General features: G+C 53.4%; 1 protein-coding gene across 13 annotated transcripts in view; it reads right to left on the reverse strand.

Moving 5' to 3' along the window:
* ADCY1 (adenylate cyclase 1) overlaps positions 1 to 22,700 on the reverse strand; it is a 144,866-nt gene extending 122,166 nt beyond the window's left edge. For all 13 annotated transcript variants that reach the window (XR_013415884.1, XR_013415883.1, XR_013415887.1 and 10 more), the window contains exons 1-2: positions 22,062 to 22,700; positions 3,706 to 3,855 (exon numbers count right to left, since the gene is read on the reverse strand). Coding sequence is in view for 6 of the 13 variants with exons in the window: in XM_015133591.3 (XP_014989077.3) it covers positions 3,706 to 3,855; positions 22,062 to 22,700 (789 nt within the window). In the remaining 7 variants the exon portion in view is untranslated. The remainder of the gene's footprint in view (positions 1 to 3,705; positions 3,856 to 22,061) is intronic.
* Positions 22,701 to 27,328: the final 4,628 nt, after the last annotated feature.

The raw sequence follows: 27,328 nt of genomic DNA on the forward strand, positions 1-27,328 counted from the left end.
ACTCAGCCCACATCTTCCAGTCCCTCTGGACGTGCCTTGCGTTCCACCGCCTCCTACCAGTGATGCCCACTTCAGCTTCCAGGACCAGGGTACACTGACCAGAATCCCTCTCAGGACTGGGGTATGTCCCCCACAGATCCCATCCTGAAACCAAGGTGTGTCCCCCAGATCCCCTCTTAGGACCAGGGTACATCCACCCAGAAGCCCTCCCAGACTAGCGTGTGTCTACACCCAGATCCTCTCCCAGGTCCAGGTGTGTCTCCCTGGATCTCCCCGCAGAATCAGTTCACATCCCCCCATCTCCCCTCTCAGAACCTCAGGGCATCCCCCAATCCTCTCCTATCACTCATTGTGTTGCCTGGATGGTCCAAGTGGCTGCGGAAGGCTCTGGGAACAGGTATTGAACGGAAATGTGTCATGAATGGAATTAAAACATGAAAGGCAGATGCTCACAACTAGCCACATAGTAAGGCTCCCTCACCTGTCATTCAGGAGACTGGCATTTCATGCTGACACAAGTTAGGCCTGAGCAGGGCTGCCATGGCCACCTCCAGGCTCTCTGGATGGCCAGGCAGTCCCCAGGCAGATGCTGAGGGACAAAGTGCCTGTGTCCCTGAGAGACCCAAGAGCCGGCAGGGCCCTCTTGGGCCCCAAGTGCTCCCCTCTGCCATCCCAAAGAGACAAGGCTCCTTGCACTGACATCGGGCAGCAGGTGGCCAGGAGGAAGCTGAATGCTGATTACCAGCCCATCTAGGCAGACAGTTATTGTGAGATACAACTCTGCAGGCTCAAAGGGAATCGACAGGAAAAATACAGCAAAAGTCAGGACAGCTGAGGTCTGAGGATACACTTGGTAAAGTCACGGAAGGCATGTCCTCAATCAGCGCTCAGGTGTCAAAACATCAGCTCAGCTTTGAAGCAACAGAGGAAATCATGAAGGAAGATGATCCCTCCATTTGAAAACACAAAAGATTGAATTTTTACACAAGGAAAAGCAAAGCTAGAGGAACAGACCTGGGGAAACGTGGGGATGAGGCATCAGTGTTTCTGTTATACAATGAGCACTTCATCTGACTGCCAGGAAAGTCAGAATATAACGGGATGGAGGGTTGGAGCATACTAGTCACACAGAAATACAGAAGGTGAACAAGCATGAAGGAGTTGCTGTCAGCCTTAGTAAACAGAAAGGGGCAGGGGAAACAGGAGGTGCCAAGTCCTCACAGAGAGAGAGGGAGGCAGGGAGGGAGAAAGGCGGAAACCAATAGGCAGAAGGAGAGGGAGAAGGGGAGAAAGACAGGGACTGCAGAGCAGCTCATCAGATCCCCAACCCACCTACAGCGCTGGGCGAGGCCTGGCAATCTGCATTCCTAACAGGCTCCCCGTTGGCCTGGGCTGCTATAGACAGCAGAATGTAAGCAGACATCACTTATAAAGATGTAAAAGAGCACAAGTTTGGGAAAATACCTCAGAAACTTGGGAGAGAAATGACATATTTACACTGCTAAAAATGTTACTCAGTGAATACTTCATATGCATGAAGAAAAAACTCTTTTAGAACGTGGTATCTAAATGTCAGACACTGAGAACACTGCAGAACATGCATTAACGGGAAGAATAAGCAGATGTTTTAAATCACATTTATCACACCAGTAGCTATGTCTGTGCAAAATGATAAGCAAAAAGACAGAAAATAAAATTACATACACACCAAAACGGCAATCACGTGGGAAAAATACACATAAAGACAAAATCTGAACAATAAATAGCATTCGGCTGGGTTAACTGGATTGGGTGACATTTTGAAAATGTCTTGCTTAAGAACGTACGCTCTGCAGTTAGAACTTGGACACATCTCTGAGCCTCCCTGAGTGTGGACTGCCTCCTCCATAGGGCTGAGGAAAAAAATCCCTTGCTCACAGAGCTGTTATAAAACCCAGTGAAATGCTGCACATCAAGCAGCAAAGGCTAGACTAGACAATACTGGGAGGAAAGAGAGTCCTTAGGAGAGGCAGCAAACATCAGAAAATAAATGAAAAAAGACCTACACAGAAGCAGGAAAGGAAGGTATGGAAAAGGAGATGGGAGGGAGATAAAAGAGGAAAAGAAAAGGATGATTCGGAAATGCACACAAGCAGGGCCCATGAAAAGAGCCTTTGCCTTCTCCACTACGGAGGATGTAGTTAAGGGGAGAACAGGGCTTCCAAAGATTCATTTCTGGGATTTTATGGAGGTAACAAAATAAGGCTATACACCTGTCACAAAGCACAAAGGAGGTATCTCTCCCAGTGTGACCGACTCCAGTCTAAGAGCAAATGCTCAGGATTCAGCTTCGAAAGATGCTCAATTTATACACACACCAACACATTCATGCACACACATAGACAACACATCAACATATGGGCATATACACATATCCCTGCATATCACAGACATACACACACAGACATACAGGCATGCCCACACAGACACACACATCTACATGAATACAAAACCACACATACATGCAACCACACAGATGTACAGACAGGCACATACATGCACACATACACATGAGCACAGGCATTCACAGACACACATGCACACATGTACAGAGGCAAAGGCAAATGTGCACATATCCACACATGCATCTCTACAGGGACGCACATGTACATATATACACAGACGTGTACCACTGCCCACATATCATCCACATGGACATGCCCTCCTACATGTTCACATACACGGCAATGCACACACCACCTAAACATACATATGTGATCTATTTCTCAACTATATCCTACTTTTATTGTAACTATTAGGGATCGCAACAACGTCTATACATGAAATGTGTTTGTAAGTTTTTACATTTATATTTGGTATAATATCTTGTATTCACATAGTTGAGAAAGAGATCCTACATGTCAGCCACAGGCCTGAGACATCAGCAGTTTGGTGTCACAGAGGCCTGTGAGCCCCAAGTCTGGGGGAAGAGTCTAGATCCTTCCAGTGGAGGCACCTGGAATGTGCCAGGCTTATCCCAGGGGCTCCCAGATGGTTCTTCCTAAGCCCACGTGCTGGGCACAGGCCCCAGGCAGCAGACAGGCAGCACAGAAGACGGGTCACAGAGGGCGGTGGGAACCTAAGCATGGCTCCCTCCAAGCCACTGCTCTTTCCCTCGTGGCTGTTTCATCCTGAAAATGGGGTGATGCCAGCCACTGGAGCAACCCCAAGGGCTGTGGGTGCTGTATCATGACCGCCGTGACCCTTCTACAACTCCCAGCACAAGGGCACCTCTGCCTTCCACAAGTGCCAGCATGCTCTGGGGTTGGCCACACTGAGCCAAAGGCAGGGCTGGTGGGAGCCTCAGGCCAGTGGGTCACGGCCACCTGCACGGTCACATTCACCCGAGGCCCAGCCAGGACCTGCCTCGTCCTCCCTGGGCAGCTGACTTATTCCAGCTGTAACCGGAAGTCAGTGCGCCCAAATGCTGTCCCCAGAGCAGCCCCATCCCAGCACTATGCCATGGACAGCAAACCCAGCCTGCCTGTCCATTTGCTAACTATAAAACCTCAGGGCATCTCCTCCACAGCCTCAAATACCAACATGTACCACTGGGAATTGTGGCCCATGTCACCACAAGGTAAACTGAGCCCCAGGAAGGCAGCTTCCTCTACCTCCCCAGCACCACAGCCAAGCCCTCTAGGCTGACTGGCCCAAGCCACTGACCTGCTTCTCGTTCTCATCCTCCAGCCTCAGTCGGTCCTCAATGCAGCTCCGGGCCTGCAGGAACGCCTTCCTCTGCGAACGCTCAGTCAGAATCCGCACGAAGACCCCATACATGTTCACACCGACAAAGAGCAAGGCGTTGGCGCCGAGCTGCAGGGAGAGAAGGAGGCAACATGTAGAGCCTGACATCCCACACACATGAAGAGGGCCCAGGCTGCCCGGAGAACATAGCAAGAGCTCTTCAAAAGCCACACTGCCCGCGGCCAAACCCATGGCGTGGGGCCAGGGACACAGGGAGCCAGCTAGGCAGGAGCTCGTCCTCACCCTGTTCGGGTGGCCGTGAGACACAGCATGTCAGGGGACAAGGAGTAACCAGGCCTAGTATCAAGGCCAAATTGTGTCCCTCAAAATGCATAAAGTCCTAACCCCCAGGACCTCGGGATGTGACTAATTGAAAACAGGGTCTTTACAGAGGCAATTAAGTTAAAATGAGGCCATCAGGGTGGGCACTAATCCAATCTGCCTGGTGTCCTTATGAGAAGGGAGATGAGGACACAGACACAGGCAGCGGGAAGACTCTGTGAGGGCACAGAGAGAAGACGGCTGTCTGCAGCCCAGCAGCGAGGTCTCGGGAGAGCCCAGCCCTGCTCACAGCTTGATCGTGGACTTCCGGCCTCCGGCTGCGAGATTATCCGTTTCTGTTGTTGAAGGTGCCCAGTCTGTGGTGCTTTGTTATAGCAGCTTCAGAAAACCAAGACCCTTGGAGAATACATATGTGTAGAGTGGCTGTTCCCACAACACCTGCACAAACTCCTCTGGAAAGACTCAGGAAAGGTGAGCTCACCAAAAAAAAAAAAAAAAAAAAAGACCAGCCCGGATGTTGATTTGGGAACACAGTGAGCACCAGCACAAGATGGGGAAACGCAGTGTCCAGAGCCCGGTCTCTGCACACTCCCTCAGTCCTGTCCCCACTTCAACTTCAACAGATGAGACACAAGGAACGGGCCAGCCTGAGAAGAAGCCAGCGCTAGCAGTGCACCCACACTCCAGGCTCAGGACCAGGCTCAGACCCAAGCATCAGGCACCTGGCGCCAGCCTGACCCAGGTTTCCCCTCCACTATCACTTTCCGCTCCCCACTGCCTGCCACCGGTCTCATCTGGTCTGTCTCTACATCTTGCAGACCACTGCGTCTGGACACAGGCCCCTCTGACGAGCCATGCAGGGCTATGGCATGTCCTGCCAGAGGCCCTGAAGAGGGGCTGCAGTTTGTAAGTATTGTATGAAACGGGTGTCCCTTGGTCACTTGCAAAATTGGAGAATTTCTATGTCTGATTAAGCCCAGGCATTTCTACCTGTGCCCCAGGGAGCAGAAACCTGCAGGCTCCGGCTGTCACTATCTCACACGGATTAACCACAAACACCCCCACATGTGAATGTGTGCTACACACTATGAAACAGAACTAAAATCAAAAACCAACTCACCCAGTAGTGTGGGGAGCAGCTGCCGCCTAACAGGGAGCCAAGAGAGTCCAGGAGGTGGAACCATGAGACGGGAGAGATGGGTGTCACCCCGATGGGGCCAAGCTACAGGCAGCAAGACTGGAGCCCCCAGACAGATTTAGGTGGGAGACCTGGTAGCTCCTGGCCACCTATTGGATGCTGGGACTGAGGAGCAGGCAGAAGAGTTGACACTGATCAGGGGCAGGGGCCACAGGGAGGGGAGAGGACAGATTTGGAGCACCTTCAAACCCGAGGTGTATGACATAGCCTCAAAGGCATGTCCATCAGGAGGCTGGAAAACAAACCTAGGACCAATGGTCACATGTAATCTGGAAACAACATCAGAGCCACTCTCAAAGAGGTGACAGGGAGGGAGGACGGGGAACACGAATCTGCAGGGCCCCAGCTGACAGCCATCCTCTGTCTGACACCTCCACAGGGGACCTGACCCTCACCCAGCACATCTCCCCACACACATCAGACACACCCCCACCTGACCCTGCGGAGCTGATGACATTAAACACCACTCACTGGCAAAGGCACAGGCAGGAAGTTGCCCCTGCTGGACAGCGCCACCTTGACCACAGCCTCTGCAAGCCAGAAATGGGATGGTTGTCGCCTGTGTGGGGTCAGAGAAGGCAGCAAGACATCCAATAGGATGGCATCTCCCAGGCCCTCAGTATCAAGAAGGTGACCTTGAAATCTCCACTATGACCCTGAAGATCTCCACAGTACCTGAACATGGCCATTTAGCTTCCCTCTCGGTGCATTTGACAGAGCTGTCATCATGATGTGGATACCATTGAAATCTGGCTTCTTCCACAAACAAAATGCAAAGCATGTTAGGGTGTGCTCAGTGCTCAGAATCACCGAACACCATGGATGTCTGGAAAGGGTCAGGGCCGGAGCAGGGAGCTGGAGGACCCAGGGGCCAAAGGACATGTGGGGCACTGGAGCTGCCAAAGCTAAGCCAGCGAGGTCTGCAGAAGGGCCTGCACAGGAGGCCACCACCCACTTTCTTTTTTTTTTTTTTTTTTTTTTTTTGAGACGGAGTCATGCTCTGTGCCCCAGGCTGGAGTGCAGTGGCCAGATCTCTGGTCACTGCAAGCTCCGCACCACGGGTTTACGCCATTCTCCTGCCTCAGCCTCCTGAGTAGCTGGGACTACAGGCACCCACCACCACGCCCGGCTAGTTTTTTGTATTTTTTTAGTAGAGACGGGGTTTCACGGTGTTAGCCAGGATGGTCTCGATCTCCAGACCTTGTGATCCGCCCACCTCAGCCTCCCAAAGTGCTGGGATTACAGGCTTGAGCCACCGCGCCCGGCCCACCCACTTTCTAAAGGAAGTGAAAGGCAGGTGGACTCCAGCCCTTAAAGCAAAAATGATAATTAGGAACAACAAAACCTCCCTTGGAGATTTTCCACATCTTAGCTTCCTTTCTCCCCTGGTTTCCTCCTGGAGCACAATGGGCTTAGATTACAAGTGTACGACAAGGAGTCCATGGTGGTGGGGACATAGCACAGCTGGCAGGTCAGTTGTCACGATGACCGACCCTCCCCATGTGTATCAGAGCTGTTCCGTGTAGGGTAGCAGCCCATGGAGGCTTGGGGGAATGGCGGCTGGTCCCCCTCATCTCTGCTCTACATGGAGGTGTGCCTGCAAGGCCTCCCAGGGCCCGGGGAACCCTTTCTCAGAGGGAACCAGCCGCTCCTCTCTTTCCATTAGCTTGCCTCCCCATTTCTGTTAACTACAATCTGTCCTCACTAGAATGGGAACCATCACTACCTGCCCTTGGGCTATCTGAAGGGCACTGTCATCAATGAAACCAACACTCACATTGGAAGCTTCAGACCCCCGTGACCCCTGGAAAGGAAAAGCACCATCAAACAACCCAGTCCTCTATGAGCTGGACACTGCCTCCCTTCAAAAAACAAACAAAAAACAACTACAACAACAACAAAAAACCCCACGGAGGAGGAGGGTGGTTGAGAAGGGATTGCTGCAGAAAGGACACTTCAGTAGGGCTGGGTGTCATCTGCCAAGTGCTCCACACCCGCCATGAGCACAGGGCTCACCCGCCGAGACACCCATGCCCCCGCATTTTCCCAGATGAGCATCCTCAACCACCAAATGCATCCACTGTGTTGGAACTGAGAGTTCCAAACCTGTCCCCAAGGTCTGGAACTCTCGATTCTCTCCATGAAGCTCTCTGAACTCACCGTTAGAGGGGCATTTAGGTCCAAAAGATGCATGTCCCGCCCAGGGCAAGGCAATCATGATATGGCTTAGCACATGTCACAATGACAAGAAAGGCAGGCTCGGGTCACCACGAGCTACTCAGAGATGGGGGCTCCAGGGGCTGCAGGGGGAAAGGCGGCCTCCCCACCACAGCCCGCTGGTCACTCCTGGGGCACAGGATGCAACCCCAGCCCAGCCCAGGCCATCTGTACACCATCACCACGTTCCCTGACCACATGGGGCCCCAGAGTCACATGCTGCCCACACCAGCCAGGCCCTGGGTGGTACTGGCCTGCTGGTCTCCCAGTATGGACACCCTTTTAAGCCCTCACCCCAGCAAGGGCTGTGCTGGGCTACAAGTGAGGACAGGAATCCAGGTATCCTCACCAGGGTCATACCCTGCCCTACCCCTGCCTGCTGCCCACACCACCTCTGTGCCTCAGTCTCTCCATCCAACAGATGGGCAGATTGATGGCAACTGTAGTACCTACCAAATGAAGTTATCAAGGAGACCTAAGGAGAAACCCAACAAAGGACACTGCGTGGGACACAGGTTAGACTCTGAGGTATCAGGGTGAGCCTGGAGCACCACGCAGTGCCAGAAAGGAAAGCATTACACACACAAACACACACACACACACGAAATGATGGGGGTGTGTCAAAGGACACAGCAGCCAACTGAAAGAGCCCCCAATGGCCAAAGAGCCAGCACCTGGAAACACCCTGAAGAAACCTTCATGGGCCAGATTAACTCAGCCAGATAGCCGGGAAGAGAAGGGCTTCCCAGGGAGTCAGCTGGACTGAGCACCAGCATGCACGGAAAAGGCAACCAGGAGGAACAGGACCTGTCTACAGACCCTGGGGCATCTCTACTTGACTGCGCACCACCTGAAAACATCACCAGGGCCGGCTCCTCGCTATAGGAGGCAGGTTAGACTCTGAGGCACCAGAATGAACTCGTGTTTGGCTTAATTCACAGGAGGGTACCTATGCAAATGTTTATAGAAATATGTGTGCAGGCCGGGCACAGTGGCTCACACCTGTAATCCCAGCACTTTGGGAGGCTGAGGCAGGCAGACCACGAGGTCAGGAGATCGAAACCATCCCGGCTAACACGGTGAAACCCCATCTCTACTAAAAATACAAAAAATTAGCCGGGCCTGGTGGCGGCGCCCGTAGTCCCAGCTACCCAGGAGGCTGAGGCAGGAGAATGGTATGAACCCGGCAGGCGGAGCTGGCAGTGAGCCGAGACTACACCACTGCACTCCAGCCTGGGCGACAGAGCGAGACTCCGTCTCAAAGAAAAAAAAAAAAAGAAATGTGTGTGCACATATACATTCTAGCTCTACCTAATGAGAGAAAACTAGAAGCAATGGCTCCCCAGGAGCAATGAGGACACCAGGAGGCCAGGTAATGGTCTTTAATAAAATTCTCCAATAAAAGGAACTGGGCTCCCTGGAGAAATGACTGATTCTTGGGCTCAAGCAGAGAAAATATCTGCTAATCAAGCAGATGGGCCTGGAGCACCTTGCAGGGCCAGAAAGTAAAGCAATTGTCACAAACACACACACAAATGAAGGGAAAGGGGAGTGTCAAAGGACACAGGAGCCAACTGAAAGAGCTCCCAATGGTCAAAGTTGGAACAATTTGAGCAACACAAAGCAGTATTGAATTGTAACCCAAAGTATAAAATAAACATCAGTACTGATATAAATCAATGATTAAATAAAAAGTAAATGAAGGACAACAGATGAATAGGCAAAAATTTGGAGCATTCCAAATCATTTATAGCTACTCCGCCCTCAAGAACGTAAATTCCCCACTCCTTCAGTACGGGCTCGGCACAGTAACTTCCTTCGGAAAAGCACAAAATGGAAAAGGAAGAGAAAAGAGAAAACCTCTACGGAGGAGAAATCTGCCAATACCACCTTAGCCAGCTAGTAACCGCCAGCTCTGGCCATGATGAGTCCTGTTGACAGATGTGCCCTGACACAATGCAGTGAGGGTGTGTCCTCCCAGGCCTCCTGCTGAAAACCAATACCCCAGTCTAACCAAGAGAAAATCATCAGACACTGGAGGGTCACTGGACTAGCATCCATCATGGTCACTGGGCTGACACCACTCGTGGTCACTAGACTAGCACCCTGGAGGAGCCCTGCGCCCCTCCCCCAACCCAAGATGTCCCACAGTCCTTGGAGAAAGTATCCCAATCTGACATCATCATCCCACACCCCCAGGTACCTGTCCTTCCTCTCCTCCAGAGACAGGTGCCACTGCCCAAGCCAAACCCACAAGTCCCCTGATCTTCTCTCTCTGTCCTTTTCAAGCCTTCATTGGGTCCTGCCCCTGACACCCCTATGCCACCAACTTTTCTCTAATCCCATTGCCTGACACAACCCACAATCAGGCCATAGTCAAAGTCCCCGTGAGATACTCCCATCATCCCAGATACTGGATGGCGCGCCACCTCCTTGGCACGCTAGAGAGCCACTGAGCCCTGTACTCACCTCTGACCTGTCTGCCATGCCATGCACATACATGCGAGCACATGCCCTGGCCATGCCACAGCTCTGGGCAGAGCATGCTCTCAGACCTACAACCCTCACTGCACCCTTGGCCAAGAGGGTTTTCCCTCCTTTCACAGAGCAGCCTCCTGATCCCTGGACTGGTCTGGGTGGTCCCTTCTCACCCCAAGATCACTCCTATTGGGTATGAAAACCTCTCCATTGAATTTGCTCCCATTTTCAATGTGCCATCACCCGGGCTGCCCCAGCACAGTCCCTCAGCCTGGGTGGCATTCAGACAATCCATGGGGACAGGAGAACCATTGCAGGACAGTCCTCCAAACCAGCCTCTCCTGAGCAGAGCGTGAGTGTAGGCACAGTCTGGGGGCCTACTGGAGGGAGTGCTTTCTCACATGAACTAACAGCACTCGGGCCACAGGCCAGCAAAGGAGCTGACTCCACACAACTGCTCCCTGCACAGCACTGGGCATGTTCTCATTGGTGAATTCCCAGACTGCGATCAGCCTGCCATCTCCCAGGTGTCTGGATGGTGGGGTGGTCCCTCTGCCCTCCTCCCTGACTGAGCCCCCAGTGGACACCACCCAGTCCCTCCACGGTGCTCACCAGCAGCTCAGTGCTGGTGTGATGCCATTCTCTTTAAACCATGGCTGCTTCTTCAGTGTCTCACACAAGCGGGTTTTTAAATTAACGTAATTGCTTGTTAGCTTCTGGTGTTTGAATTAATAAAAGCATTTTAGAATTAGCATCCTTTGAAACAGGGCCGGCAGAATGCTGATAATTGTTGAAGCCAGTGATGAGTACTCAAGAAATCACTGTGCTGGTCTCTCTACTTTTGTGTATATTTGAATTTTCCATAATAAAAATAAAACAACACAATTTTTTTTTTTAAAGAATTTGACAGGCTCTCTCTGAGCTCCCATCATCAGGTTTCTAACGCGTGAAGCTATGTTCACCAGACCTAGGAAAGGATTCTCACGGGGACGTGGAAAAGCAGCCATCTTCGGTGCTTCCTGTGTAACCACTGGCACCTCAATTCCAAGGGGGCATTAGGGCCGCATGCAGCCTGTTCCTCCATGGTGCCCTTCTCCAAGCCAGCCCAGTCTACCCTCCCGGGTCATACACACTCGCGAGGTCAGCTTAGGAGGGAGAAAAGATTGGTAGAATCTGACATGAGGACACTAGCAGGAAAGTGAGGAACACAAGGCAGGGAAGTCAGTAAGACAGATGCAAGCCCCCAGGCGGCAGAGCACCCTGGGGACAGCTCCCATCAAAGACAGTCCGCTCCCCACATGTCTCAATACATCCCTGCCCAGAAGATCAATGAATGACACAGTGACCATCTGAGCCTCCCAGAGAGGGTGACACCAGAACCTCAGAACAGCGCCACTTCCAGCTTGTCCACTCCCACCCACAGCACCTGTGACACCAGCCACAAGGAGCCACACCATCAGCTGAGCTCTCAGGCACTGCCCATTTCTCACCCTTGAACAAACTGAAGCCAAGGCGCTTGGCCTAAAAGATGTGCCCACCTGGGCCGGGCATGGTGGCTCATGCCTGTAATCCCAGCACTTTGGGAGGCCAAGGTGGGCAGATCACCTGACGTCAGGAGTTCAAGACCAGCCTGACCAACATGGAGAAACCCCATCTCTACTAAAAAATACAAAATTAGCCAGGCATGGTGACGCATGCCTGTAATCCCAGCTACTCAGGAGGTTAGGCTAAGGCAGGAGAATTGCTGGAACCCAGGGGGCAGAGGTTGCAGTGAGACGAGATCGTGCCATTGCATTGCAGCCTGGGTAACAAGAGCAAAACTTCATCTTAAAAACAAACAAAAAAAAGATGTACCCACCCAGCAGGACCCTGCCAGTGACGAGATCCCACCTAGCACCAGGACATGATCAGCGCTCATAAAACATTTCTGATGTCTGCAGGTACAGATTTTTAAAAATTAACTCTCAGAGGTATTTCAAAATCCTCAGGCTAAGCCAATGTTTCCTAAAATGTGTTCCTTCAGTTAATTACTGACACTGCAGGGTAGGTAGGATCTGAGAAAACAGCTGTCACAGAAAACAAGTTCAACAAACAAGTATTTAAGATCCCTTTTTGAGGCCACGGTTGTTTCAGAAAGGCAAAGCGTTCTCTTAAGAAGAGGCTATTCCTCTTACAGGGGAATGAAGGCAAAGGCACTCATGACTTCCGGGAGCATCACCACTGAACGTGGCTCCAGCACTGGCTCACTGCACTGGCCAGCACATGGTGCACACAGAGGTGACCAACCAGAATGCTCACTGACACATGCTCCCTGGGGAACAGAATGTTCCAGAGCAGGCTGCCCTGACTCCCAGCGCATGCCTGCAACTGCCTGGCATCTCCTGAACTTTCCACCATCCTCCTAAGCAGACTCGCCGTCATCAGCTACATGCTTATTACAATAATGCTGTTTCCAGAGACTAGACAGTAGAGCTGAGAAAACCCACAGGTGCCCCTACAGGCTGGGAGAGAAGCCCTCCTTGAGTGTAACCAGGTGATGCTTCACATGGAAAGACCGGATGCTGGCCACAGGCTGGGACCCCTAGACCTGACTCCAGACTGTGTGGTAGGTGGGGCGCATGGGGGGTAAAGAATGCAGTATTAAACAGGTTTAGCGAGAAAGCACTGAGCCCAGTTGCCAGGGAAGGGCACTAGAAGGACCATGTCCAGGGACAAGAGGTCAAGTGAGTCCTTAGGGCTAGTGGGCAAGAGACAGCCAGAGGACCACAGTTAGAGATATACAGCAGGGGGCAGCAGGGGGCTCTGTCCCAGGCACAGCCCTGCTGTGAAGTGGCCATCCTCTTTGTCCACAGTGGGTGTCTGACATCCCCACACTCGGACATGTGATACCTTGGGCCCCGTGCCACCTGCTGTGTAAACAACAATGCCCCATCCATCAGAAGCATCAGTGCTCCTGGGAAGTGGGGGTCACCAGAGCCAGGGTGTGCCACATGCAGCAGGACTGCAATCAGGTGAACCAGGTCAGTAAGAAAAGGGCACTCAGGGCCTGGCATGGTGGCTCACACCTGTAATCCCAGCACTCTGGGAGGCCAAGGTGAGGGATCGCCTGAGCACAGGAATTCAAGACCAGCCTGGGAAACATAGTAACACTCCATATCTACAAAAAATAAAATTAGCCAGGCATGATGGTGCACTCCTATAGCTCTACCTACTCTGGAAGCTGACGCAGGAAGATCACTTGAGCACAGGAGTTCAAGGCTGCAGTAAACCATGATAATGCCACTGCACTCCAGCCTCGGCTACAGAGAGAGACCTTGTCTCAAAAAAATAAATAAATAAATAAATAAAAGCAGGGCGTGGTGGCTCATGCCTGTAATCTCAACACTTTGGGAGGCCGAGGCAGGTGGTTCACATGAGGTCAGTTCGAGACCAGCCTGGCCAACATGGAGAAACCCCATCTCTACTAAAAATACAAAATTAGCAGGGCATGGTGGTGCATGCCTGTAATCCCAGCTACTCAGGAGGATGAGGCAGAAGAATTGCTTGAACCTGGGACTCGGAGGTTGCAATGAGCCGAGACCATGCCATTGCACTCCAGCCTGGGCAACAAGAGCGAAACTCCATCTCAAAAAAAAAAGAAGGGGGAAAATAAAAGAACACTCAGATGGCCAAGCACCGGGGAGCCAGGCCAGTCAAGCACAATGCATCTGTATTTTCTCAGGCTGAGCCACTTCCCGAAGGCTGAAGAGTCTACTTCAGAGAAGAGTCTACTTCGGAGAAGGAAACAAGGAAACACTGTACTCTGATAAAAGAGCTGCTCTGTATTTTTAGAATCAAAACAAAAAGTTGTACTCAGATTCAGAATGTGCACCAGCATGGACTTTCTCCTCTATGGGGCTCGGAGGCTGTAGTGTAGGGCTCCCAGCATTTCTGGGGACCCCATCACACTGCTGGCAGCATCCTGTCCACCTGCTCCCAGGTTCCTCTGAATGTTGCCAATGCTATTGCACTTGTATGCACACACAAGCATACATGCATGAAAACACATGCACATGTAAGAACATATGCATGCACACATGCACATGGGCATGCCCTGACACACAAACATACACATCCACACATGATATGTACACACAGTCACACGTATCCACATGCACATGTGTGCACACAGGCACATGCCCACACAGAAGCCCCACCCAGAGAGCTGTGTTCAGGCTCTACGAAGTCACACCCAAGCTCTGGGAAGCAGACAGCTCTTCTCAGCTCCAGGCTTTCTTCCCAACCCAAACTGAAGGCAGAGCGAACACTAAAGCCTGGAGATCAAAGCAGTTCCTGCCATCCCTTTAATCCAGGGAGATGGGATTGTTCCAGGGTCTGCGCTGCCTTCAGCACAAAGCCAGAGATGGGCCGCGGCGGTGGGCTCCTATTCTTCTTGCCCTGCCCCCAGGGATTCTCCCACACCTCCTACATCCTTCCTGGGGCTAGCATCTCTGCACAGCAGAAGGAAACACGCATGGGGTAGGAGGACAGATGGGACCCCCTTAGCAAAATAATGCAGAAGACACCCCATGCTCCACTGAGAAAAGAGCCCAGGTCAGCCTGAAGAGGGCACAAGGAGCCGAAGGGTTAAAGGGGACAGAGGAGAAACACTGGGAGGGAGAACAGGAAGACTGGGTGGTAGAGGCAGGCCTCCCACCCCGCCCCCCAGCCCCAGGTGCCTGCCCTGGCCTGCACTGGAGAGGGGCACAGCCAAGTGGCAGGCAGCCCCACTCCCTTCCCTAAGGAAGGCTTTAGAGTCCTAGCCTGTCCCTGCCTCCAGAGCTCCCAAGTCCCATGTAGACACGCCTGCCCTCCCACCAGCCCTCACTACACCTCCGTGATGCAGGTAAGGCTGGCAGCCTAGCTTCCCTTCACAGGCCAGATTCTGGGATTGCCAAGGTCACTGAGCTGGAGGTGCGGGAACTGGGCTTCAACCCAGGTCTCTGTGGTGGTGCTGCTGAGACACAGGGCACAGGCTGCCCTCCCTCAGAGACCAGGATGGCACATCTACTCATAAGACCCACATACTAGTAACAGTGAAGTGAGCGTAGGTGAGCGTGAGCATGTGAGTGTGCATTAGTTTACGAGTGTGCATGTCAGTGCACTTACTGTATCAGTGTGCAAATGCGCATTGCTTTGTGTGTGAACCTATGTGAGTGGCTGAGCATGCATGTATTTGTGAGTGCACTGTGGGAGTGTGTGAGCTAGTGTGTAGGTATAAAATGAATGTGAGGGTGCATGTGAATATGTAAGTGCATGCACACAAGTGGGCATGGATGTGTGAGTATGCACTAGTTTATAAGTGTGCGTTTCTGTGTGATTATGTGCATGCATGTTTGGGGGAAGAATAAGCGTGAGTGTATGCATCTGGGAGGGTTTTTGTGTGGGTACGTGCATGTATGGGTGTGTGTGTGTTTATGTGTGTGTATGAGCATGTGTTTATGCATGACCATGTGTGTTTGCATATGTTCATGCAAAGAGGAGGGATGGATATAACTCATATGCTTACATGGAGAGCAGGAAAGGTCTGTTCCCATTACCTTGCTCAGCCCCTCAGGGTAAAGAGAGGACCTGTGGTGGTGTGAACTCCCCAAGGGGGTTATGTGGACATGGCTAGGTGGCCAGGCTGCTTCTCCTGACCAAACCCTTGCCCAAACCCCTGCCCCTGCCACTTCAGCCCCCATGCTGCTTGGGGTTCAAAACCCAGCTGAAAAGGGGTCAGCCTGGCATCATGGCCACAGGGATGCCTGTCTCCACTGTGGACGCATGGCCACCTCTGACTGGGGCTGTTCCACAGGGTGTTCCCACTAGTACAGTTTGGCAGAGAACACTTGGGCTGAACACACTATGCCAGCCACCTGCATTTTGGGGGTCTCTCCGAACATTTGAGCAAGACCAGCACCTCACTGCAACTATTCAGTTTTACTAAGTCAGAGACTAACTAGTAGGTCATCAGCTACATACAGCTATGTATGTAAGTGACAGTAAGGGGTAGGTCCCACTTCACTGGGCCCAGAACAGTGTGGAGAGGACAGGGAACGCCTCCCAGGCATAATCCATTCATATTAACTGGAGGATGTATCTGTTCTACAAAACCACAGGAGGGAGCTACTGTTCCCTTTGGTGAGGGAGAAACTGAGGCATGGGGATCATCCCAAGCCCAAAGTCACACAGATACACTAGAGCCGCTGAAATGCCAGGAGAGTCACCCACCTCACATGCCCACCCTCTTCCGTCTGAGTCAGGAAATGGTCCAAGGACATTTCTGGGCATCTGCAGGAACCTGTGAACCTAAGGAGTTGATTCCTGGCCCTCTCAACCTCAGAGATGTGACAGGAGAGGGACATCGACCTAAAACCACCATGAACCCCAAAAGGGCAGGCAAACAACTCTAAAAGCCAGTGGTGACAGTGGCAAGTGGACACCACCGACTGGAGCCTGCTAAGTGGTCCCCTCGGGTCCTCACACAGCCCTCAGCCCACTCCAACCTCCTTGTGGCCACACTCAGCACTGCTCTTGGGAGAAAGGGCAAGTCCACAGTGTGGTTTTGCCCCACTTGGGCCTTTGTGGGACTCGCCCCACTACTCTCGCTCGCTCACAGCCCTGTGCTTGGTCCAGTGATCCTGGCTGAGCGCCTAGTCCACAGGGAAGCCACCTCAAGCGGTTAGGCCTGGTCTGTCCCCTGTGTACACCTTCAAAGGTCACCTGAATATTCCCCCCTGCAGGATTACAGTCCGAGTTATTGACCAGGGTCTCGCCAGTAGACTGCAGCTTCTCAGAGGAAGGGAGGTCTTATTCCCCCGGTAAACCAGCCCCCAGCTCAAGCCTGGCACCTAAACACTGTGGGGTCATGGGAACCATCGAAGAGAGACAGGGAGGCCCCAGCAGCTGCAGACTCCATCCACTGTGTCTGCTCCCAGCTCTTCTCAGGTCCGTGAAGGAGCTGCCCCCTTGCCCCTCAGTCCATCAGTGCGACCAGACTCAGCACAGGTCTAGGACTCCTTCCACAGTGCAGCCCCTGCTGGGCACATTGTGGAGGGGCAGAGAAAAGCCCCTGGGCCCTCCAGCCCACCTCAGAGGTGGAGTGAATGGGAGCCCCTGGCCCAATGTCCAGGACCATTCTCCCTCTCTTTTGTCCATACCCATTTCCTGCTCACCCTCATCCCAGCTGCCCTGACAGGGGCAATTCTGGAAGCTTTTTAAATTCAAGTTAACAGCCCTCGAGGGAGGATAAGCCGGGGGGTGAAGGGAAATGGACCAGGGGAACCACCCACCCCTACGAGAAAAAAGGGGGGAGCAGGTTCCAGGGGCATGGATATCCCCTGCTGTTGCTCCCTAACCACTAAACACAGGTCTGGGGGCAATGTGGAGCTGGAGGGAGCAGCAAAGCTGAGACAGGACTGAAACTAGAGTCGCGAGCACAGGAACGTGGGGGCCATGCCCAGGACAGCAGCAAAACTGACCTCAGGAAGAGTGTCCAGGCAAGGACAAGGAGACTACCTTCAGGTCACCAGGCTGCCACACAGCAGGGGGCAGGGAAGCCCACTCCCTGCCTTCACACAGTCTGACCCCTGTGCCAGGAGGAGCAACCCACCTGTTACCCTCCCTGACCCAGCTCTAACCCTAGCCCTGTCACTGTAGGCAGTGGCTCCACCAAGGCAGATGGATGCGCAGCAGATGGGTACTCCATGGTGACAGGACCAGGCTGCGGGCCACAAAGATAAGGGGGCGGGTGGGAGGGGAAGTGGAGGAGGGGTCTGTGGGGGAGTAGGGGCCAGCCACAGGAGGTGGGGCCCAGCCAGTGGAGGGACCAGCAGCGGGAGGGGCTGGTGGGGGAGGAGGATCCCAGCTGCAGAGGAAGGCCCAGCCAGAGGAGGGGCCCGCAGGGGAGGTAGGGCCAGCAGAGGGAGAGGCTGGGGAAAGGGAGGCAGAGCATGGGTAAACTGGGAGGAGACAGCGTGTTGGGCAGTGGGCACAGGGAGCGCAAAGGCTTATGGGGCACAGCCTGAGGGCTGGCAGATTGGTGTCACCAGCGCACACCTATGCCGCAAGCTTTGCTATAAACAACCAGGTCATCCAGGGCCCTTGCGCTCTACGATTCTGCATGCTGTGGTTAGGTTGTTTCACCTCCAAGCAACCAAGCCATGGTTCTGAACCAGAGCTCAGACATAACTGGAGCTGCACAGGGAAATTTCAGCTGACTCTCATTTCTCCATGATAATCGTGATTTCTGTTATCCTGCCTACAGCCAAGAACTCGGCAGAAACTGAAATGTATTTCATTTACATTGATAAGCAACCAAATTGAAAGCATATAATTTGCACACTGCAACGGATCCCTACTTCAGAAAAAAATTAAGTAAAAATACAACATCCTGATTCACACTGGTCAAAAAGCGGGTATTTCGAGGCTATGCAGAGTAAAGTAGCAACGAGAGGAAGCTCAGAGCTGGCAGAGACCAGGTCTTCCTCTTGCACACATGTGCTGCACCCTGGTTCTCCCCAGGCAATGCAGGGTGCAGGGTGGGAGAGGGACCCCTGTGGGAAGGACTGGGGCCCTGCCCAGGCCCCCCTTTCCCAAGATTCCAAGCTACTCCCTCTGAGGCTCTCTGAGTCTGTGAATGGCATCACAAGGGGCCAAGCCCAGACATCCAGTGTCTCCCTTTCTCCGCCTTCCTCATCCCCCATGTTCCTTGGCACTCACCCCTACCCCACCCCCATGATCTACAGCCCACCCCGGCAGGCCTTGCCCACTACTGACTGTGAGCAGCCATGGATGTCTTGAACAGGATGCTTTCAGTTCTGACAGGTGCTCAGCTAAATAAAAATGAATTGTATTTCATATAGGTACAATCAGTGACCCAAAAGCAATGGGCTGGGAGAGGAAAGAAACTCAGTTCTGTCCATTTAGATTTATGGGTACCTCCTCAGTGCTGGCCCAGGTAGGAACAAGGCTGTTCCCCTAAAGACCTCTCTGCTCAGGGACATCAGCATGAAGCACTCCGCCGGGGGAGGAGCTAAGCCCTAGCTACTCAGTTCCACCTGTGCTAACAGTCATGCACGCTAGCTTTCAGAGTTCTCTCCTCTGCCTCCCAGAGTCCTGGGGCAGCTTGGGCTTTACAGGAGAGGAACCAGATGCCCCAAAGCACCCAGGCTGCATTCCCAGAGCCCTGTGCACCCGAAGTGGAACATGAATGCTCTAGGGAACCCTGAGAGTCTTGCTTCAGAGGGGCAAAGGCTCTGGAAAGAGAACACAAGAACTTTCTCCATAGCTCAGAGCAGGGACTTGAACCCAGGCCTCAGAAAGCAGAGGCCTTTTCCAGGCCTCCTTGGGGTTATCCTTGACAAGAAGGCATTTGGGTCTCAGAGAAAGGGGTGGGATTCAAGGGAGGGAGCTCCTTTGCCCCACGGAGTTAACCTGACTCTGGAGCCCACTGGGCTGACTAGTCACTGGGCTCAGCACCAGGAGATCACCGTGGAGATCTCATACTCTGAAGCAGCATCCTGCTATGTAGGCAGTGAGGGAAATCCCCTGCAAAGATTCCTTCGTTCATTCACTCCATCTTTCATCCTCTTTGGGGCATCCACTCCATGCCCAGCATGGCTACCACCTGCCCAAAACTCAGTACGGAGGACAAGGTGCTGTCAGTGAGTGACTGCACTGCACAGTGGCACAGGTCCGAATAGGAGGTGGATGGTAAAGCAGTGAAGAGCAGCAGAAACATCAATGCTGTGTAAATGTGTGTGCCGTCTTCTTCACCATCTCAAGCACCAAATTGCAGAGCTCATAAAGGACAGATTTCACAGGCTCCTGGAATTCTCTAATTGGAAAACGGAATCCCTGGGGAATCATCTGCCCCATTCCCCACACTGTAAGTTTCCCTGCACTGATCCCCATGTGTTTGTCAATATCACTACCACCTGTATAGACACGTGGACTTGAACAGAACATTCTAAAGAGGCCAATATGTGCTTTTCCAATATGAAGTGCTTGTCTTCACTACAACCCTGCAGGGGGGCCATTCTGCCCTTTACACAGGTGAGAAACCTGAGGCTCAGTGAGGGAAGGCTTTGGATTGCCCAGGGAGTCACAGCTAGCAGGAGTACCCAGATGTCTGCTCCCTAAGAACCCTTGCTCCCAGGATGGGCTTCCTTCCCCACTACAGTGACAGTCATAGGGACTCATCTTATCCCAGGGGGAGGGGCAGAGCTGTGTCCAAAAACTCCTTTACAGACTCTCTCCCCTCCCTCTCTTTTTTAATCTTTAATTCTCTAAAAGAAATGACTAGAGGCTATATAGGAATGTCTTTATTTTAAAAGAGAAAGACAATAATGCAGCCTTTTATTACACCAGCTGACTCCCTGGTGTAATAACACAGAGAGAATGCAGTGTGGCTGGGAAGGGACCAAGCTCAGCCGCTCCCTATTCCCGAGCTGCCCCTGCATCTGGTCAGATTGGGGAGTCTTGCGGTTGCAGGTCTGGCTGCGGGGGCCAGCACGAGGCCCAGGCTAAACACAAACAGATGGGGGGTGGGGGCGGTAGGAGATACAGGAATGCCCCCTGAGAATGGTCAGGCAAGGCCCACGTGCTGCCCACAGGAGGCTGTGGAAGAGGTTGTGGAAGAACCCCAGCCTCCTTCCCCTCCAGGATATGCAGTCCTCTGGCTCCTTTCCCCTTTCCTCAGCCTTTAGCCATCCTTCTGTGCCTCTGCCCTTCACCTCTGCCTCTCTTCCTCTCTTCCTCCGATGCCCTCTTTGACAATTCTCCATGTACTCCTGTCTTCTTCCCTCCCGCCCCTTCCCATGGGTTGAGCACATGCTGGTCTCTCTCTGACCCTAACACACAAGTCCAGTGATGTGTCTATACCTGTGCCAGGTTCAGCATCTCATGGCTCCTCTGTGTGCTGCCCCTGGCATCACCGTCTAAGGACACCTCCTTAGATCTTTGGGTGCTGGTCCCCTGGGGCCAGGCTGTGGGACTCCTCACCACCGCCCCCCAGTTATTCTTCCCTAATCTCCCTGGATTCAGCTTCCCTTCCAACCCCTTACCTCTCCCCAATTTGCTCCCACCACTGCTTCCTTTCCTGAGATGGGCTCCCCCACCCCATTTGAATTCATACCATCCCCCTGCTAAACTGCAGCTACAGGCAGAAACAAAACCCTCCTCAGGGTCTTCCAAATCTCCCCATCCCCCACTCCCCATCCCCATCGCCGCGGCCTGTTGGAGATGGGCACAAATGGAAGCTCTAAAAGCCCTGCCGTGGGGCAAAAGACCTCTGGTCCACGTCCACCTCCCGGCAGTTGAAAGAGCAGGCTCCTCCAGGGCCCAGGAAGAGCCCGCGGGAGGCAGACAGCGTCTTCGTCCTTGCAACCATCTCGCCCGCCCGACTGGGAAGACAGTGACAAAGTTCGGGCGCAGAGAAGGCAGGGTCAGGGCAACCGCCGAGTGGCAGCGGCAGGGACTAGACTGTGTTTGACCTTGGCAAACCCCACTCTTTCTGGGCCGGAGGCATGTCCACAATATGGTTGCCAGCAAGGCTGGAAGAAGCGAAGTCCTTTCCCACCACCCATATATACTCCCCTCGGGTCTGCAGGGCGGGGAGGCGAGCCCCGCACGCGCTCTAGGTGCGAAGGAGAAGAGCCCCGCGCTGCGCGCAGAGCCGGCCTTGGGAGCCCGCCCTGAGGGTCTCCTCCCCTCGCCCACTTTCAGTCCCTCTGTGGGGATGGGTGCGGCAAAAGACCGGCGGACTCCTCTGGCCGCCGTCTGGCCACTCATCAGCTCCCTGACCTTGGCCAAATCTTTCTCTCTCCACACCTGTCTCCCCTCTCCACACTTCACGCCAGGGGCGCTTTGTGGATTGTAACTGAAGAGAGCCCTGGCCAGAGGATGCCAGCCCCGACTGCGTCCCCAACTCACTGGAGTGACCTTGAACACACCCCCAGTCGGAGCCTCAGTGTCCCCACCCGCCGCATGGGAAAAAGCGCGCCCGACTCCGGGCGATCCCAGCATCGTCCCAGCAAGTGTGTCCGAGACCAGATGAGCGGTGCGCGGCTGTACTTACCGTCCTCCAGAGACGTGGGCGCTTGGCGGGGACCAAGGTGGCTGTGACCAGCAAGTGCGACGCAGCCACCACGAGCCCAAAGCCGATGGCCAGCAGGCTGCGCACGGGCAGCAAGGCATAGGACACGAAGGTGACCAAAAGGAGCTGCCAAACCCCTTGTTCGGCAGCCGCTGGCCCCCCAGCGGCCCCGGCGGAACCCCGGGCGGGGCCGCCCAGCGCGAAAGGACAGCAGAGCAGCGCGAAGGTGAGGCTGAAGAGCAGCGCCAGCTGGCCGACCTGCTGCAGCTGGGGCACCTGCAGGGACCGGACGTTGGTTACCACGAGCAGCGCCAGGAAAAGGACGCAGTGCACCGGGTGCGAGCCCTTGGCCAGGCCGGGCGCGGGCCCCGGCGCGCCCAGCAGCTCAGCCAGCGCCAGCGCGCCCGCCAGCAGGCTGAGAACGGCCAGCGCCTTCAGCGTGGCCGCCTGCTCCAGCCGCAGCGTGTAGCCGCGGAACAGCGCCTCCAGCTCTGGGCAAGCGAACTCCTCGTCGCACGCCCGGAGCCCGCGCCGGCGGCTTGGCCCGGCCGCCCGCTCGGCGCCCCCGGGCTCGCCCGCGCCGCCTCCGCCGCCGCCTCCGCCGCGCGGCGCCCCCGCCATCTCAGCGCCATGCAGCGGCCGCGGCCGCGGGCGCGCCCCTCGCCGGCCCGGGGCGCCGGGGCGCGGGCGGCGGCGCCGGGGCGGGCGGGCGGCGGGCGGCGAGGCGCCGGGGCGCGGGGCGGGCGGAGTTGGGGCGCCGGCTGCCCCGCGCGCGCGCCCGGAGCGCGTCCCCTCCCGCCCGCCGCGCCTGCGCACTGGAGCCCGCCCGCGCCCCGACCGCGGTCCTCGGCGGCGACCGCGCTGCGACAGCCGAGCCCCGGGAGCCGCGAACCTGGGCGCGCACAGCCCGCGCCCCAACTCCTGGTCCTGCGTTCCCGCCCGCCGGAGGAGCCGCGTGACCTCGAGTACCTGCCTTGTCCCTTCCAAGCCTCAGTTTCCCCACCGTGCACAGTGGAACCCACCCTCTTGGCGTCACCTGGGGAGTCAAAAATGCTGAAATCCTGCGAAATGCCCTGTTGCGGGGGGAGTTAATCCTGGAAAATATGTGCCTTCCCCCCTCAATAAAACCAGGCCACTCGATTTGAGAGGGGCCCCGCGTCTAACTTCGAACCCAGGGCCATCGCCCCTGCGAGACAGGGAATCGATGTCCAAGGACCCCCGGGGTCAGGAAGAAGGTGGAGGCCTGGGGCGTACGTCCCTTCCACGCGCACGCGGGACCCCCCACCCCCCGCCACTCGGGTGTGGGCTGCGGGAGCTGTGCTGGGGCGGCGGCGGGAGGCGTGAAGTCCAAGAAACAAAGTCCCGGGAGTCGGCCCGAGGGGTTCCTCGTGGGTACTGAACTGAACCAGGATGGGGTCCTGGCAGTGCTGTGTCCTGGGAAGAAGGTCTGAGGCTGTAGGTGCAGAGATGGGGCAAGAGATGAAAGGAAAAGGGGCGCTGCTGTTTGCCTTAACGAGGAGCGTTGCCCAAGAGAGAGCGAAACGTTTTCTTCTAGCACGACAATTGGGAGAAAAGGACCCGCTGACGCATGGGGGTTAAAACCCGCAAGTCGAATTCCACTGCTTACATTCATTCACTGTGAGGGAGACAACTTTGTGCTGGTGCTTCAAGTACATGATGTCATTTGGTGCTCAGCCGGCCTCTGGGGTACAGGCCCCTAGGCTGCCTGCATCCCCCTTACAGTGAGGATCCCTGATGATCAGCTCCCTCCAGGGGGCCTGGAGAGGAGTAGCCACTGCAAGAACCCCTGCCTCCTCCATTACCCTGCTGCTTCTCGTCCCCTCAGTATGGCTAGACCAGGAACTGGGATCCCATGAAATCATGGAGACCAGGAAGCTAGGCCCCCTGCAGAAGGCCCCACTCCCAGAAACCCGGATTTAAGGGATCTCGCCCAGGTATTGGTCTATTTTAGAAATGCCCCAGGGATTCCAGTGACTCTCAGGGATTCCACGTGTTGTTATACCGAACAAAGATTAGAATTTGAGGCATTTCCATTTTATCTGGAATCCGTGTCAGGTTGAACCATACAAAATTGCCATTTTTGTAAAAGGGCCAAAGTTGTCACATGTCGACTCTTTCATATACTTCAACTTAATAGTTGCAGATGATGACACCTCTGGGTTTTGTCTAGAGTAGGGGCACTTTCCCATCCCTTGTCCCCAGTAGCTCACACCAAAGGCCCCCAGCAGACACTTGATGACAGCTGGTCCCTCCTCCTGGAATAGCATCCCCAACAGAACATCCTTTCTGAAACCTTTCTGGTTCCTTCTGGCACAGCCCATGGCTTTCTCCCCAGTCCCAGTCTTCCAGGAAAATTCAGACCCACCGCTCTGTAGCCTCATTTTCAGTTCATTTGTCTTCCTCCCCTCTTTGAGCTGAAGCCTTCAGAGGGCAGCACTGGCTCTGAAAAGATGGCATGGCCCAACCTCTGTCACTGACTTGAGAAGGCACCTTCTTCTATCCACTAGTCCCCTGCTTATCCCCAAATAGTAGCAAAGTCTGAAGATTTTTCTTTTCAAGTGTTAAGACTGAAGTGAAGATTTTCTTGTTAAGTGGTGTGGTATATTTTTGTATCCTAACAATTTTATTAAAGAAAAGCTAAACAATATCCAAAAATGATCAAACTACATGAAAATGAAAAACGTACGATGAAGTTATCTGGGTGCAAAGTTTACAAATAAATGGCACCTTCTTTTTACCTGTTTTGGCTCTCAACTCTGTCCTCACTCAAAGAATGACATTCAAACGGGTGCAGTGGCTCATGCCTGTAATCCTGGCACTTTGGGAGGCGAAGGCAGGGGGATCATTTGAGTCCAGGAATACAAGAGCAGCCTGAGCAACATATGGAGGCCTAATCTCAACAAAAAATTTAAAAATTAGCTGAGTGTGATGGTACGTATCTGTATTCCCAGCGGCAAATGAGTTTTAAGAGAGGCTAAGGTGGGAGGAATACTTGAGCCTAGGAGTTCGAGGCTCCAGTGAACCATGATCTTAAAAAAAAAAAAAAAAAAATCATTGGCAAGATTGGCAGCAATTGCTTTCAAACGAGGTTATAAGGATTTAGATTAGGGTTTGGACGGAAAGAGGTTTACTCATAGGTACAGTACCCTTTGCTTATTGCCACACATGCTTGTCCTGATAAAGGATCCAGGGCTACATGGTGTGGTGTGGTTTACATGTCATTCTCATGTCTGTAGTTCTCATTGATGCTCCATGGCATCTTGGGAGGCAGATTTTATCACCCTCATTTTGTTGATGAAGAAGCAGAGATCTAGAGATGCTCTGGAGCTGGCCCCAAGGCATAGAGAGGACCAGATTCTGGTGGGAATCTGGGGGTCCTCCAACTCGTGTTGTTAAACCCTGGGAGGGGTAAGAATTGAAAATTGTTATTGTCAGTGGTATGGACTTGAGCTGTAAATATGTTAATACTATCTCTGCATTTCCCAGGTTGGAAGAAGAAGGCCTTCAAATGGGCAGTCTGCACCAGGCATAACAGGGAAATTATCTGAGATACAACGAAGTGATTGCAAGGTGTCCTCTTAGTGGGTGTCAAAAGTTGAGTTGTGGTCCCCTCTCCCCATCATTCATATGCTGAAGTCCTAACCCCCACCTCAGAATGTGGCCTTATCTGGAAATAAGGTCATTTCCAATGTAATTAGTTAAGATGAGGCTACACTGGAGTAGTGTGGGCCCCTCCTCCAATATGACTGGTGTCTTATAAAAAATGTGGACACACAGACAAACAGGGAGAACGCCGTGTGAAAATTGGAGTAATACTGCCACAAGCCAAGGAACTACCAGAAACCAGGAGAGATGCTCCCCTGGAACCTTCAGAGCAACCAGCCCTGCTGACACCTTGATCTCGGACTTCCAGCCTCCAGAACTTCAAAACCGTAAATGTCTGTTGTGTAAGCCCACCCAGTCTGCAGTGGGTTTGTATGGCAGCCCAAGCCAACAAATACACCTAACATATAGTCTACCCTGGCTAAGGTTTTGTGTTGCACTGGGTAAATAAAGAACAACAGCCAAGGGCGGGGGAGGGGAGTGCTGTGAGGACCACAGTGAGCGATTCTGCTCTTCTGGGGAGCACCTGCCTCCTTCATCAGAGGCCAGCAAATAGCAGGGTACCATCATTCGCGACATTGTGTCTGCACATCTGGGAGAATGGGCATGCAATTACTTCCGTATAGCCACAGATACACTTCTCCTCAATAAAAACAAACTCGTTGGATAATTTGAGCCTGCTTGTTCACATGGTGGGGGCTCTAGTTCTTTCCCCCTCTCTCCCCAATATGGGAGGCTGGTGCCTTATTCAAGACATAACAGCAACGCTTCTTTTTTTTTTTAACTTATTTTTTTAGATTCAGGGGGGTGCATGTGCAGGTTCGTTACATGGGTATATTTCACGATGCTGAGGTTTGGGGTACAGATATCTCCCAAGTAATAAGCACAGTGCCCAATAGGTAGTTTTCCAGTCTATGTCCCCCTCCCTCCCCATCTAGCAGTCCCCAGTGTCTATGGTTCTTATCCTTTTGTCCATGTATATTCAATGTTTAGCTCCCGCCTATAAGTAAGAACATGTGGTATTTGGTTTTCTGTGCAGTGCTTCTTGCTACAATAACACCACTGGGTGTGGCTTTTCACCATTTATAAATCTCTCTAGTCTACCTTTGCATTGGAGCCCCATAACTGTTGAAGGTCCTGGCCTTTGTAGAAACTAAATGAATTGCCCAGATCATGGAGGTGGTGCAGGGTGGGCCCAGCATGGAGCCTCAGCCCATCCAATCCAGTTCACAGCCACCACAGGGGAAACTACATGATATCATGGCTAAAAGAGTGTGGACCCCTGAGGTGGGTTGTTGGGCTAACATCTCAACACTACCCCTCCAAACTGTGACTTTTAGCAAGTTACTCAACCTCTCTGTGCTTCTCCTCTTCTGTAGGTTGGGAATTTAGCACCTAGCCCCCAGGGTTATCATCGGAAGAGAGGCCCGCATGCACACAGAGCCTGTACTTTATATGCACAAAGTACAAAGCAGAGCAACCAGCCCTGTCAACAATTTTTCCTCTAACAATTCAGTGTTCTGGGTAGACAGAAATGGGTGAGTGTCATTCAAACTCTTAGAGCGAAATATATCCATTTAGGCATCTGGACAGCAGCCATGACAGCCAGGGAAGCCAGCTAACCA

The sequence above is a fragment of the Macaca mulatta genome, chromosome 3 (genome assembly GCF_049350105.2).
Source record: "Macaca mulatta isolate MMU2019108-1 chromosome 3, T2T-MMU8v2.0, whole genome shotgun sequence".
In the NCBI taxonomy this organism is placed as follows: domain Eukaryota; kingdom Metazoa; phylum Chordata; class Mammalia; order Primates; family Cercopithecidae; genus Macaca; species Macaca mulatta.